The sequence below is a fragment of the Aspergillus viridinutans genome (genome assembly GCF_018404265.1).
Source record: "Aspergillus viridinutans IFM 47045 DNA, scaffold_1, whole genome shotgun sequence".
Lineage (NCBI taxonomy): Eukaryota > Fungi > Ascomycota > Eurotiomycetes > Eurotiales > Aspergillaceae > Aspergillus > Aspergillus viridinutans.
This window is the reverse complement of record NW_025091217.1, coordinates 5,813,810-5,827,121: the sequence shown is the minus strand read 5'-3', so window position 1 is coordinate 5,827,121 and position 13,312 is coordinate 5,813,810. Positions and strand designations below refer to the sequence as shown.

Below are 13,312 nucleotides of genomic sequence, written 5' to 3'. Positions count from 1 at the left end.
AATTTCTAAAAGAGTTATATATTTAAGTATTAATTACTAAATATTTAATATTACTAGATAGTTACCTGCTATACTAGGACTATAAATAGGTCCCTAATTTAGAGCCTCTATAAATAAGGATCCTGTAAGGGATGTATAATTTAGTATTAATAAGCTACCCTAGGAAGAATATACTATACTTAATAATTATCTAGAACTTCTACTAGCCAGAGCTCTCTGCAGACATTTAATAATTTATACAGAACTATAATAAGTGTAGTGCTAACTATATATAGTATAAATAGTATTAGGGATTACTTAAGTTATTGCTAATCCTAGATTATAAGTAGTATAAGATTACTATTAACTTTATTATAAAGCTACCCACTTCTAATAGCTGTGAGGACATTATAATAATTAGTAATAGGCTTAGGAAGGGTGTGATCTTAGTGCCCTATAAATAAATAGACTCTAAGATAGTTACCTAACTACTAATTAATTAGTTTATTAGCTATCATGGTGTTCCTAGTGTGATTATATTAGACTATAGTCTATAGTTTATTAGTTAGTTCTAGGAGCACTTCTATAAATAACTAGGTATTTAATAATACCTTTTAATAGCCTTCCACCTATAGATAGATAGGCAGATTAAATAAATAAATATAATATTAGAGGCCTACCTTAGGAACTTCTATAGCTATGCTTAGACTAATTAGAAATTATTACTACTAATAGCCTAATTAGTAATTAATAGCTAAGATACTATAAGTATAGGAGTTAGCCTGTTCTTCCTAGACTATAGGTATAATATTAAGCTACTAGAGATTAAAGAGCTAGACTATAAGGTAGCTACTGCCTATATAGCCTATTTACTAAAGGTAAAAGCTAAAGTAATTATAATAAAGATAAGAGAAGCTACTAATATAGTATAGTTAGAACTAGCTATAGCCTAGTAGTATTAGGAAGAGTATTTAAACTACTTCTACTTAGTAGTCCTATAATATACTATAAAATTAAAAGTATAGTTAAACCTATAGAATGTTTAAATAGATTACCTAAGCTAGAAGCTTAATATATAGTATATAAAGTTCATAGTGCTTAAAGCTATTAGGTTATATGCTTACTAATTAGATACACTACTAGGTGTATATAATATATTCTATATTAGTCTACTATGCCCTACTGCTAGCAATCTATTCCTAAGCTAGTTAAATAGTAATTATTAGCTGCTGGCAACCCTAGTAGATGGTGAATCAGAGTATATAATTAAGGAGATCTTATAGGAATATAAGAAATAGGTTAGCTAAGGCTATTATAAAGAGTATCTTATTAAATAGGTAGGCTATAAGCAGCCTATATAAGAACTAGTTATTAACCTTACTAATATAGTAGTATTTAATATATAGGAGAGCTGCTAACCTCCTTCAGGAGGGGAGGAGGGTAGTATAGTAGGTAGGGCCTACTAAGTACTTAAGCCTACTAGGCACTTATAATCTACCTTAGGTATTAATAAACTCTTATCTAGTAAGGACACCAGTAGTTACATGACCCTTATAGTAATTAATATAGTAATTAATCTAGTCATATAATCTTATCCATCATTTATATACTCCCTTTTATGTTCGGCCGTCACGGCCCTAGTTAGAACCCTTCAGCGATTTCTTACCATCCAAATCTAGGTCATAGATTTATAAGGCTTCTAGCCCGTGACATAAATAGATTATAAATTATAGTATATTCTTTATTTAATACTTTAACTTTAAGTCTTTAAGAAATATATACTTAATAAATTAATATTTACTACTAAATATACACCCCTAATAAAATTATTATAAACTTAAAATCTTATATAGAAATCTAACCTAAGTTAGATTTTAATATATTATATATATTATATTAACTACTAGATGCTTAATACTTAATATTTTACTTAATATTATAGTAATTCTACTATTATATATTTATTATCTTTATAGAATATTAGTATAGTTTTACCTATTTAAAATTACTTAGTAGGTTCATGGGCTAGACCTAGCCTATACTAACTAGATTAAGTAGGTAGAGAATACCCCCCCTAGTAGAACTAAACCTAGTGGGTTAAGCCACCTAGAACCTATAGGTCTATGGGTTAGTTTTGGCCTCAGGTTTCTAAGGCCCAAACCCAGCGGGTTGGGTTAGCTAAATAAGAGAACCCAGCCCAACCTATGAAAATAACAACTCTACTAATTAATTTTAAATTAATTAGGAATTCTAGTTCTTGCTTAATAAGATAGGTAAGAAAGATATTAATATAGAGAAGGATAATTAGGATAATAAGGATACTAAGTACTATATTAATAATAATAAAGAAGATCTAGGTGGCTTTAAGAAAGATAATAATATAGATAATATTAATATATATATATTATAGTAAGAAGTATCTAAGAGAGAGGGATTTAATAGAGATAATAATTACTTATCTATATAATAGACTATTATTTCTTACTTAGTATCTTAGGGATCTTAACCTTACTATACACCTTATTAACTAGGGCATTTCTATTAGCTTATAAATAGGACTTACTAGGTAGATTATCTTTTAGTATAATAGAGGAGTTCTACTTTATTAATTATTATATAATCTTTATAAAATCTAATTATAGTTAGATTACTTAACCCCTATTTTTTAATATATAATACTTCTATATTATCTATAATTAGATTAGGCAGTTTCACCTAAACTAATAAAACTATAAAAACTATAACTAATAGTTTTAACTAAACTTAAATTAGTTTCACCCTACCTAAACTGAAACTGAAGTAATTCCCTAGGTGAGGCACCAAACCCTCACCACTATGAGTTTGGTGAGGGTTGGATTCAATTTTAGCAGTTTGGTTATGCAACTCTAGTGATTCCCTAGGCTAGGCACTGAACCCTCACCACTGTGAGTTCGGTGAGGGTCGGATTCGATTTTACCAGTTCGGTTATGCAACTCTATTCAGGGCGCCTAGCAGCTCAGGAACCTCCTAGGTAAGGTCACTCAGGAGGATAGGTGTGTAGGAGATAAGTTATAACTAAGAGGCTTAACATACTTAATATACGTAAGGAGAGTCCAGGGATGCATTAGACTGGGTTGGAGAGTAGTAATAGGGGTGGGGAGGCTGAATTAGCTATTTACCTAGGGGTTGTGGCCTTAACTGACGAGGGGGGCATCAGCGCTGGTATATAAAAGTTAATATTATAGGTAGGCAGCAGTGGAGGTGCTGGTTCCTTCACTGCAGGTTAAGGCTCAGGTTCTAGCGCTATAGTTGCTTTCTGGGGCTGCTTTGGTAATATGCTTCAGGAGCAAGTCTGCATGGAATGGGTAGGCTGGAGCTGTAGAGATGGATGGCAGCTGATGTCGATTATCGGGTGGATGGGTGGGTGGATGGGTGGATGGACGGGGGCCTTTACTAATATAGACTCTGTAGATGAAGTAGTATAGCTTACTAACTAATATTAACTCTAAGTACTAGTGGAAATTAATATTTATAGACCCTACTCCTGGTAAGGAAGTGGATGTAGACTCTATAAAGGTAGGATATAGACTCTACTAAGATAGGATATAGACTCTAGAGTAGATGTAGACTCTGCACCCTAGAGATCTTATGGTCATCCCTAATTAGTATAGGAACTATAGACTCCGCGCATGACACTGTTACTATGTTGGTAGAGAGCAGAGTCAACCATTGGATTGGAAGGGTTGAAGGTAGAGAGATTATCAGGTGGGTAGGACGGTGTATCCTGCAAGCCTTCGAGGTAGAGAGCAGAGTCAATCATTGAATTGGAAGGGCTGAAGGTAGAGAGATTATCGGGTGGATAAGACGGTATATCCTGCAAGCCTTCGAGGTAGAGAGCAGAGTCAAGTGAATTGGAAGGGTTGAGGGTAGAGAGTGGATATTTCGATGATATTTCCGGGAAGCTTTCAAGGTAGAGAGCAGAGTCAATCAGCGGACTGGGAGGGTTGAAAACAGGGAAACGATTGGCTGCATATTGTGATGATATTTCCGGTAAGCCTTCGAAGCAGGAAGAATGGTCAACTGGACAGTTGAGGTGGTTCCTCGGGAAGTCCCCTTGACCAGGCGATGTTTCGAGAGGGACATCGAGGATATTTCGGTGAACAGAGCCGAAAAGTGCGGTATGATGATGTGAGCTGGGCGAAAATAGAGGGGGTAGTTCGTGAACCGTGAGCTGATGGTACTTGCTATCAGTACCTAAGGCTAATGGGAGCGCAATTTAGATTAGAGATGGCAACAGTAAACTGATTTGTTTTGCTTAAACTCACCAGAAAGGGCTAGATTGCTAATCCCATCAGGGATTGAGTCACAGCCTAATAGAATGTTCTCTGTATTCTGCAACAGTGAATCTGAGATAGGTGCGACGCGGGTTATGGGCGGCGACGTAGACCGACCCTTTCCCCCGCTGGTGTAGGTCGCGACTTTACTCGGGTTACAGTCTGATGACTGCTGTCGGTGCTGGAAGATATGCTGCCCTTTTCGATATTCGGCGCCTGCGTCCTCAATAAATTGGTTGTTTCTGGCTAAACCTTCGGAGCCACCTGGTGTCTGCTCGTCCAGGCTGTTCTTGACTGGAGGAGTCCGGAAACACATGACTGTAGGCAGACCTGGGGAAGAGAGAATTAGAAGTCTATCATCAGCTGGTATCATGAATGCTACCAGTAACTCTGTTAATTTGACTTGGCCTTCTGCCCATCCGCTGCGTCACACATCGATCATTGTTTAAATGGTCTTGTGCGTTGCGAAGCTCTCGGAAAAGCTTCCTGCAACTTGGACATTGATGTTTCTTTGGCCCATCTAGGTGTCTCAGTACATCAGTAACACTGTGTTTGCCTTGGTCGTCAGAGCCTCACGCTTTCCCAAATGTCTCTTCAGGTTAGACGCCCTGGAGAATCGGGCGCGGCATTTGTCGCAAATAAAGGGCCGATTTTGAGCAACAGATCGATCCATCAGAGAGTTCGGAAAGAATAGAAAAATCCTATACAGTAAGCTTTTGGCAAACTGGAGTAAAGCCCTGGTAAGGGGTAAGAGGGCGCTGCTTGATCGTTTTTGAGTTTACGATCTCGGATCGGACCTACTCATATACCGCCCAAGAGAGGACAGCCTCTGTGACCATGGCGTCATCACGTGATTCAGGTATTACTTGAAGCGGGGTTGTCCGAGAAGTCATGGTTAGACAAATCTTTTTCTCATTGATTTTCAGACTGGCTTTCTGTAATCGGTTCTCTAGAGTCGTCCATACTCTTCGTAATTCCTCGAGCGTATCGGCATCGAACAGGCTATCATCCAGGTCAACGGTTGCACTTCGTCCGAAAAAGTCTCCGATGACCGATTCAATGTACATTTGGAAAATTGCAGGGGCGTTAGTAAGTTTGGATGGCATTTGTTCACAGACGAATGTTCCTAGGTTGCATCGGAGCGCAGTTTTCCATACATGTCGTGGGTTGACTCAAATATGGTAGTAAGCTTCTGCGATGTCGTAACTACAGTACCCATCCAAGATACCGTTATCCGGCTTAGAGTTCTTCCGCACCTCCTGACAGCGAAGGGGTTAAATCAAGGGAGTCCCATGTTTTCACTCTTCTATTTCCTTCACTTTAGTACTTGGTGACAAGGTCATTTATTCCTGTCCCAAGGCCTTCCAGTGAGCTTCTTCGACATAAAGCATTGCCCATAATGCCTCAATGGTCATGCGACTGGGAAACATGTAGGAAGCCAGCCGCGCAGAGAGTAGGAGACTGCTTGTTGTGTGACAAACACTTCTGTCGCACGCATCGCCTAGAGCCATGGCACGGATGTCCTAAACCAGAGGTATGCAATGTACCTGCTCCCACAGCAGCAATGCTCATGCTCACCTGTTTAGGAAAACTGGGAAGCCTACTCCGCCCAATATGCAGCTACAGAAGCTCGTCATATAGACGAGTTGTGCCTTCGAATAGATCATTTTAAGTTATGTTCCCGCGCATCAATGCTTAGAGAAGGTATTTCATGCACCGTCGATTTGTCCCGCAAGAGCTTGGCTGCCATGATGGGGAACCAGAACTGCCATGCAGTGATTACCTTCGATGACAATGTCAAATGGCTTGCACGTTTTCGCCTCGCGAGGACCTCATCACCACCTCGGGAAGTCCGTGATTGGATACTTCGAAGTGAAGCTGCCACCATGACTTATCTTCAAGAGCACACTTGCATTCCTACGCCCAAAATTTTTGATTGGGCATGCGAGTCCGATCCAGGGAACCTACTCGGAGTTGACTATATCCTAATGGAAAAGCTGGACGGACGACCCCTGAATTGGCAGGAAGCAACTCCACAACAGAAGGAGAAGGTCTTACAGCAGTTGGCCGACATGTTCCTTGAGATTGAAAAGCATCCTTTCAAAGCAATGGGATCACTTGTGTTCTCAGCAGATGGTGCTATAGATATCCTAGGTCTCGCACATCAATCGACATTCCGGCCAGGAAAGGGTCCGATCGGTCCATTTTCTTCCTTTCTTGAGAGCTCTCAGGCTATACTCGAGTCCTACCTCGAAATGATAGCCAGCGGTGAGATCGACTCCTGCTGTCGGGTAGATACCTACCTTATCCATCGATTTCGCCACGATATTATTAGCTCTCTCTTGGAAGACATCCCGCCTAGCGACCAATTCTTTCTCAAGCACCCGGACGATAAGGGTGATCACATTCTGGTTAATGACCGTTTTGATATTCTGGGAATCATAGACTGGGAATGGACTCAAACAGTCTCCAAAGCCGAGGCGTTCTGTTCCCCATGCATGCTATGGCCGGTAGCTGAGTTCTACAACGGATCGAATGAGCTATCCGCCGAGGAATTACGGCTAGCTGCCATCCTTCGTGAAAAGGGCCGCGAAGATCTTGCCAACTGTGTTACTAAGGGAAGAAAGGTGCAGAGATTTTTCTTTGCGCTGGGGCCTGAGAGCTCTTTTCTAGACGTGCAGACACTTCCGCCCTTGTTCGCAGGGCTCCGGAGGGCCTTCAACTTAGAAGAAGAAGAGTGGGAGACATGGAAGAGCAAGGCGCTCAAGAAATGGAAAGATGATAGTTTAGTTCTTTGCTTGTTGGAAGTAGACTAGATAGGAAGAGTTTTATATGAATTGGTGTGTGCAAATCTAGTTTGCCCATAGCAACACTGTGATAAGGAATAGGACGCTAGACAGCCTCTTGCTTGCTCTCCACCACTCCATTAGGAGTAATCTTGTGAATAAGCAAGATGCTCCTGCCGTACCCAAAGTGGACTGCATCATTGGCAAGGTGTTGCCTTCAGCCTAGGCTTCAATTGGAATATGTGTTTGTTCAGGGTTGCCTATGGAACAGCGGTAGAAATAATTGTTAAGACTTGATCTAATGGGCTTTCTCCCTCTGTCATTGCTGCTCGCATCATGGCAACCACGTCAGAGGTCTTTTGCACAGAGGTTCCATCCTAATTCACATCGTTAGCGATAATCTACGTACAAGATCCCACTCGCAACCGTCTTTTTGTCTTTCGGCTGGTGGTTTACCTGCCAATAAGCTACGCCTTATGTTTAGTTATTGTATTACAATCTGGTAGGAATGAGATGCTAGGACAGAGAAGATCTGATTTCAAAATGATCACGTAAATACACAAAGGTAGGCGCTTCTAGCAACGCCTGAATGGACAAATTAGGTCGTTGGAATGATTGGCGCCGTAGCAGTAAGGTGCCGCTTAGGTCAGGCAGCCGTGCGCTCGTGACTGTCAGTTGCGACTTCGGGAGCTCGTACTCCATCGATGTTGGATTCCACGGCAGGTCTTCTCTGGGAACCAGGAGGCCTGTCTGTACTTATGTCAGTACGCAATCGGAGACTGAGGGGCAGAACATATGCTCACGGGTAGCGCAGTAGCGACTACCACTCAAAGCCCAATTGCCACATCCGGCCTGTGCGCACTTCTCGGCCATTCTGTGGGAGATGTAGGAGGGAAAGCTGAGTTCTGTCTGAAATCCGGTGTTGCTGTTGCGATAACCCGTAAAAGAATGAAGGACAACGGTGGAAAGGTCAGGCCTTATAAACCCCGGCTCCGCTCATTAACACCCCCTTGGTTTCTGGAGAAATGATGCAAGCAAACATGTCTCCAGACCACATACATCTTGAATGAAGGTCCGTGCCAAGTTTAGATCAAGCGGAATGCCTAATCCTCGATTTCAGGAGCAAGTCTAACCCATCAAAGGTCGACTTCAAGAGCAAGTCTAACCCGTTAAAGGGCGATTTCAGGAGCAAAGTCTAACCCTTTAAAGGGCGGATTTCAGGAGCAGCTAGGGTAAGTTAAGTTACCCCGCATCAGGACCAGCACTAGTCTTACTTTAGGTAAGGTGGTTCAAGAGGCCTTGATCTTCACCAAGAGTACGCATCTTTGATCGGTGGGGCATCATCATCAAATAGGAACGAACACAGTGGAACTTCATCAAGCATACCTACACTACTCCGCTGTTCCAAGATATGTAGACTAGCTACTGAGAAGTCAACTGTACTAGGTCCATGGTCGGTCAGGAGGGCTGGAAAGTAGGATTTGGCACCCCTCGACAGGTATAGCTATAATTTGAGAAACACACCTTTGTCACTCAGCACATCACGAATCCCTAAAACAAGCCATCACATAAACCATAACCGGCCCATCACACTCAAACAGCTCCCCATAATCACTATCCTTCGCACACGCAATTCCATCCACACCGGGACAGGTCAACGTCCCCACGGTATTATCCTTGCCTGCAGTGTACTGGCATCCGGGGACCCCATGCGCCTCGAACGGGCCGATATCACTGTCCGGGAAGTCCGGATTCGGGGCGACAGTGTCCGCGGTGACCTCGGCATCAGGGCTCACCTCGCACGGGTCGTACTCCACCCCGCCAATGCTGTCGATGACCATCCTCTCAAAGATCCAGGAGATGCCGGTATACTCCTCCATGAGGTAAAAAGAGACCCACTTCCTAGTTGTGGAGGTGGATGTTGCGGTTGACGTTGAGGCTGTTGAGGTGGTGCTCTTGGTGGACTCGGTTGTTGTGGTTGTTGCTTTGGTGGTGGTTGACTTGGTTGTGGTGCTGGAAAACTGGCTGTCGTAGGCGGACTGGTAGGCCGAAGAGGAGGCCGCGAAGCTGCTGTAGTCGTCTACGCTGGTCGGGAAGATATCGGCTTCTCCGAGGTGGAAGCCCGCTGCTGTGTAGGTTGCTGTGGAAGTGGTTGCTGTGGAAGAGGAAGAGGAGGAGGAGCTAGAGGAATCATCGCTTGAATCATCACCACTGGAGCTTCCGCCGCTGCTGGTGCTGCCGAAGAGGCCTGGAGGACACAAGGGGCAGCCAGAGTAGCACCATAGCAGGCCTGTTCATATAGTTAGTTCGGGGGTATTGTACGATGGGGAAGGTCTCAGGGTAAAAGGGCCAGCATACATGGGATACCACAAATTTCGCCAGTGCCGCAGGACGGTGACGCAGGGGTGCCCGATGTCCATGAGGTTGATTTTGTGTTGAGATCCGGGTCGGGGGTTGAAGTCACGTCTGTGGGATAGGGATGCGGGGTGATGATGATAGGGACTGGGGTTCCCGTGGTGCCACCTGTGATGGTAGTACTGGAGCCTACTGTTTCCGTGACAGGTGGAATGACGTATGTGGTACTGTGCCATGCAACGATGGTGGAGTTCTGTGTTGTGCTGGTAGGCTCAGCAATGGATGTGGTACCGTCCCAAACCCTTTCGCAGTGTTAGTACTAGTTGTTAGGATTGTATGGAGGCAATTCAAAGCTTACGGAGTAATTATAATGGTGAATGTAAGCGGCTGCACAGAGCTGGTCAGCTCAATGTCACCGTCAGTGGCATCAGTTGGAAGAATGATGTTCCAGACGGGAATTGCAGTCGTCGTCACTGATAGTAGATCAGTTAGAACTAACACATCACAGCACGGGGGAAACGGAAACCAACCTGGGGGAACAGTAATGACAGTCGGAATGGTCAGGGTGTCGTATACAAGATCAGTCGATGTCGAGCCATCCGAGTCCGTATAAGTGCTGGTCGACAGAGTAGAAAACGACAACACCGTGGTCCAAAGTGGAAAACTAATCGTGGTGGTGCCGGACAGTTGCAGAGGGGGCCAGACCAACGTCTCACCTGGCATACCTGTCACGACCAGAGTAGCTTCGCTCCAGACGGTTGGACCGATGTAGGCCATCGAGGTGGTGTTATCATCCGAGGAAGAGGACGACGAACTGCCCCCCTCGGACTGCACGTCAACAGCCCAATCGGCTGTTCCTAGGAACCCGTAGAGTTCATACAGGAGGATGCGGATGGCTTTGTTTGAGTCATTCATGTAGCTCACCCACTCCGTGTCATTGTAAACGAGAATGTTGCTGAACGAGTCAGTATCCCAGTGGACCTCCGCCGTGGGGTTCTCCGCAATGATAGTCTCCAGTTCAGCATCGGCAATGTAGCCAGCCGTCTCGGTGCATATGCCAGGCAGGGCGCCTGAATCTGGTCCCGTATAGGTACACATCTCCGTCCAGCAACCGGAAGTAGTCATCTTGAAGGACCGGCCGTAACTGGCCACTCCAACGACAATCTGGGTGTTTGACACTCCAGCCTTGGTGATCATCGACAGCGAGTTGATTGTTTCAGTCAGATTAACGTGCGAGCGTAGACAGTTGCCCCCCGAGCACCCAGGATCCGCATATGCATTGCCATAATCCCATTGTCCGTGGAGATCGTAGGTCATGTACACGATGTAGTCCACCACATCACTGATCGCCTGGATGGGGAAGTTCTGGAGGTACCAGAAAGACGCTGGTGCAGTGACGGAGATTGTCCTGCCCGTTCCATCTAGAGCGGCCATGAGCAGCCCTAGCGTGACGAAATAGTTGGTGCTGTCTGCCGCAGTGCCGGCAGGAATGCCGGGGATATCTGGCTCGTCCGGATACTCCCAATCCCAATCGATCCCATCTAAGTCATACTTCTCCAAGACATCGACAACACTCTGAATCAGCGTGGCCCGGTTGGTAGACGTGACCGCGTCCCGGAAGATCATATAGGTGTCTGGGCTGGTGGAAAAGTCCCATCCACCGACACTCAGGACGCGTTTGACCCCGCTCAAAGCAGTGAAGAAGGGGAGCTGCGCCTCAATGGAGCTGATATTCAGCGTGTAGTCAGTGCTAATGGTGGCGAACGCAAAATGGATATGCGTGTAGGAACTGGTATCGATCTCGCTCACGGACATGGTCAGGCACGGGCGCGACCAGTCAAAGCCTTCGAAGTAGGCAATTGAGTAGATGTCCGAGGGGTAACCGGTGAGGACAATATCCGTGCCGCAGTTGGAAATACACCCATTCTGACCTGGCGCAGCTGTACCTGGAGCGCCAGTCGAGGACTGCGAGATGGTGCAGAATTCGGCGGTGGTGCCACATTGGCCCCAGATATCACAACAAGCATTGAGAGGACACTCGTTCAGCGTACTAAGGTTCGTACCATGAGGTGCCGTTGGGGTGCCATTTACCTGCGGACCACAGACTGCGTTGGTAATGACAGTAGGCATGGGCGGCCAGCCAGAGCTAAGACAGATGTTGTTGCCCACCAGCAAGTCACTGCAGCCCATCCAGCCCCAGGTGTCGTTGTTGTAGCTCTCAATTTTAGCTGTGGTGGTATCATAGGCTGCGGCAATAGAGTCGCAGGTGTCTCCAGTCTGCACCAGATAGACATAACAGTTATCGTCGTCATCAGGCTGAGGTGAATAATCAGGAAGTGTTCCCTCAGAGCAGCACAAGTATTCTCCAACAGTTAACGAAGAGCACAGATCATCGGCAGTATTATAATCTTCAAATTCAGTGCCGGTGATGCCACACTCGGACGCTAAGGATGTGCACGTATCGCCATACACGACCTGGACTGTGGTGCAGGTATCACGAGTATTCAACTGCGAGAGACATGGGGATTGAGTGGCCATGGAAGTGCCATTGGTCGAGTTCCGTGGCATAACTGGAGCCAGGAAGGTCACGTTCTTCCAGCTCTCGACTGTCTGGTCAGCAGTGGTGGTAACACAGCTGTTGTTCTTCCATGCCTGGACGGCTTGCTGTACCGAAGCAAAGTCCGACCCCATGTGAGCTATGACTCCCAAGGAGTACCGAGAAGCTCGTTGATGCAAGTCGCAGAGCTGGACCACGAGTTCGCTGCCTATGCCGTTGCTCTGCACGCGGTCGACCAGTTGCTCCAGAACAGACGATAGGACGGACTGGCCCGCGAACCCGGAGCCGGAATAGACGCCAACAACTGCCTGACCCGACAAGGCAAACTGGATGGTCTCGTTGCATCCGTCCTCACAAAGGAGGGAGAGTGCATGCAGCTCATTCAGGGCAGCGATCACTGCAGAAGCATTACCAGATTGGATGGAGGCAGACGAGGACAGTTGCAATGATCCAGTCACGTTGGTGGTTTTATTTGCATTCTTTTCTGGCAAACAGGATGCGTTACCAACGGCGGTTGAGTTGGTCGTGACCTCGGAGTCATCGGAGAGGTCTGCCACACAAGCTGCAATACTAGCATGGGTCTTGGGGTCATCAAGCGAATTAAAGAGGGCAAAGTTGAGAAGCATTGTTTGGTTGCACCAGCCCAGACGATCCACGCTGTGGTAGACCGGCCATCCTGTGGGATCCAGGCCAAGAATGCTGCAGCTGTCTGGGCAGCGACTGCGGGTTGTATTAGAGAGCCCAGAGGCCCAGTCACCCTGCAACACACTGGTCCGGTTGCTGGTGGCCTTGACACTCTGCGTAGATCCCACTGAGAGAGTAGGGATAGGGTGAGCCGCAATATAGGCATCCATGGCTTTGGTGATGGATGCCTTCAGTGCTAGAGTGCCGGCAATAGACCAGGCGACTGTCACAATGATGAAATTCATGACGGTTGGTTGTAGCATGGCGACTAGAAGATTGGCTGGGCAGAGCCCAGGCAGGATGAGGAGCACAAAGTCACGGACTGGAAAGAAACATAGGACAAAAGAAAATAATGGATAATAATGAAGAGAGGGGAAATATGAGAGCAAGCAGGAAGGAGTAGTATCAGGTCTCGTCAGGCTGGCAGTCTACTCAAGAAAGAAGTCCCAGTTCGGCTGGACGAGAGATATTCCGTAGGTAATGTATATATGTGTATGTAAAAGCCCTTCATTCTTAATCTATTTTCTTTTCTGTTAGTGCGCGTAATCACTATCAGCGCCTCCTTAAGTAGGTAGTAGTGACTACTCATTGGGAGCACTTCCGGGTGCAGCCATACTTCTGTTGAGAAAGCAATGCAT

The 13,312-nt window shown here is 45.6% G+C and overlaps 5 protein-coding genes across 5 annotated transcripts; 1 reads left to right on the top strand and 4 right to left on the bottom strand.

Moving 5' to 3' along the window:
• Positions 1-3,945: 3,945 nt before the first annotated feature.
• On the bottom strand, positions 3,946-4,202 carry Aspvir_001731 (uncharacterized protein; the record flags this gene model as incomplete). Its single annotated transcript, XM_043266849.1, has 1 exon — positions 3,946-4,202. A coding segment is annotated over one exon (257 nt), but the record flags the coding sequence as incomplete, so codon positions are not given.
• Positions 4,203-4,283: 81 nt separating this feature from the next.
• Positions 4,284-4,608, bottom strand: Aspvir_001730 (uncharacterized protein; the record flags this gene model as incomplete). Its single annotated transcript, XM_043266848.1, has 1 exon — positions 4,284-4,608. A coding segment is annotated over one exon (325 nt), but the record flags the coding sequence as incomplete, so codon positions are not given.
• Positions 4,609-5,983: 1,375 nt separating this feature from the next.
• Positions 5,984-7,108, top strand: Aspvir_001729 (aminoglycoside phosphotransferase family protein; the record flags this gene model as incomplete). The annotated part of the gene is made up of 1 exon (XM_043266847.1): positions 5,984-7,108. The coding sequence occupies one exon, from the start codon at positions 5,984-5,986 to the stop codon at positions 7,106-7,108; it is 1,125 nt and encodes a 374-aa protein (XP_043122782.1).
• A 616-nt stretch (positions 7,109-7,724) lies between these two features.
• On the bottom strand, positions 7,725-7,951 carry Aspvir_001728 (uncharacterized protein; the record flags this gene model as incomplete). Its single annotated transcript, XM_043266846.1, has 2 exons — positions 7,725-7,828; positions 7,882-7,951. The coding sequence occupies 2 exons, from the start codon at positions 7,949-7,951 to the stop codon at positions 7,725-7,727; spliced, it is 174 nt and encodes a 57-aa protein (XP_043122781.1).
• Positions 7,952-8,619: 668 nt separating this feature from the next.
• On the bottom strand, positions 8,620-12,937 carry Aspvir_001727 (class V chitinase Chi100; the record flags this gene model as incomplete). Its single annotated transcript, XM_043266845.1, has 4 exons — positions 8,620-9,368; positions 9,437-9,735; positions 9,792-9,906; positions 9,964-12,937. The coding sequence occupies 4 exons, from the start codon at positions 12,935-12,937 to the stop codon at positions 8,620-8,622; spliced, it is 4,137 nt and encodes a 1,378-aa protein (XP_043122780.1).
• Between the last annotated feature and the right edge of the window lie 375 nt (positions 12,938-13,312).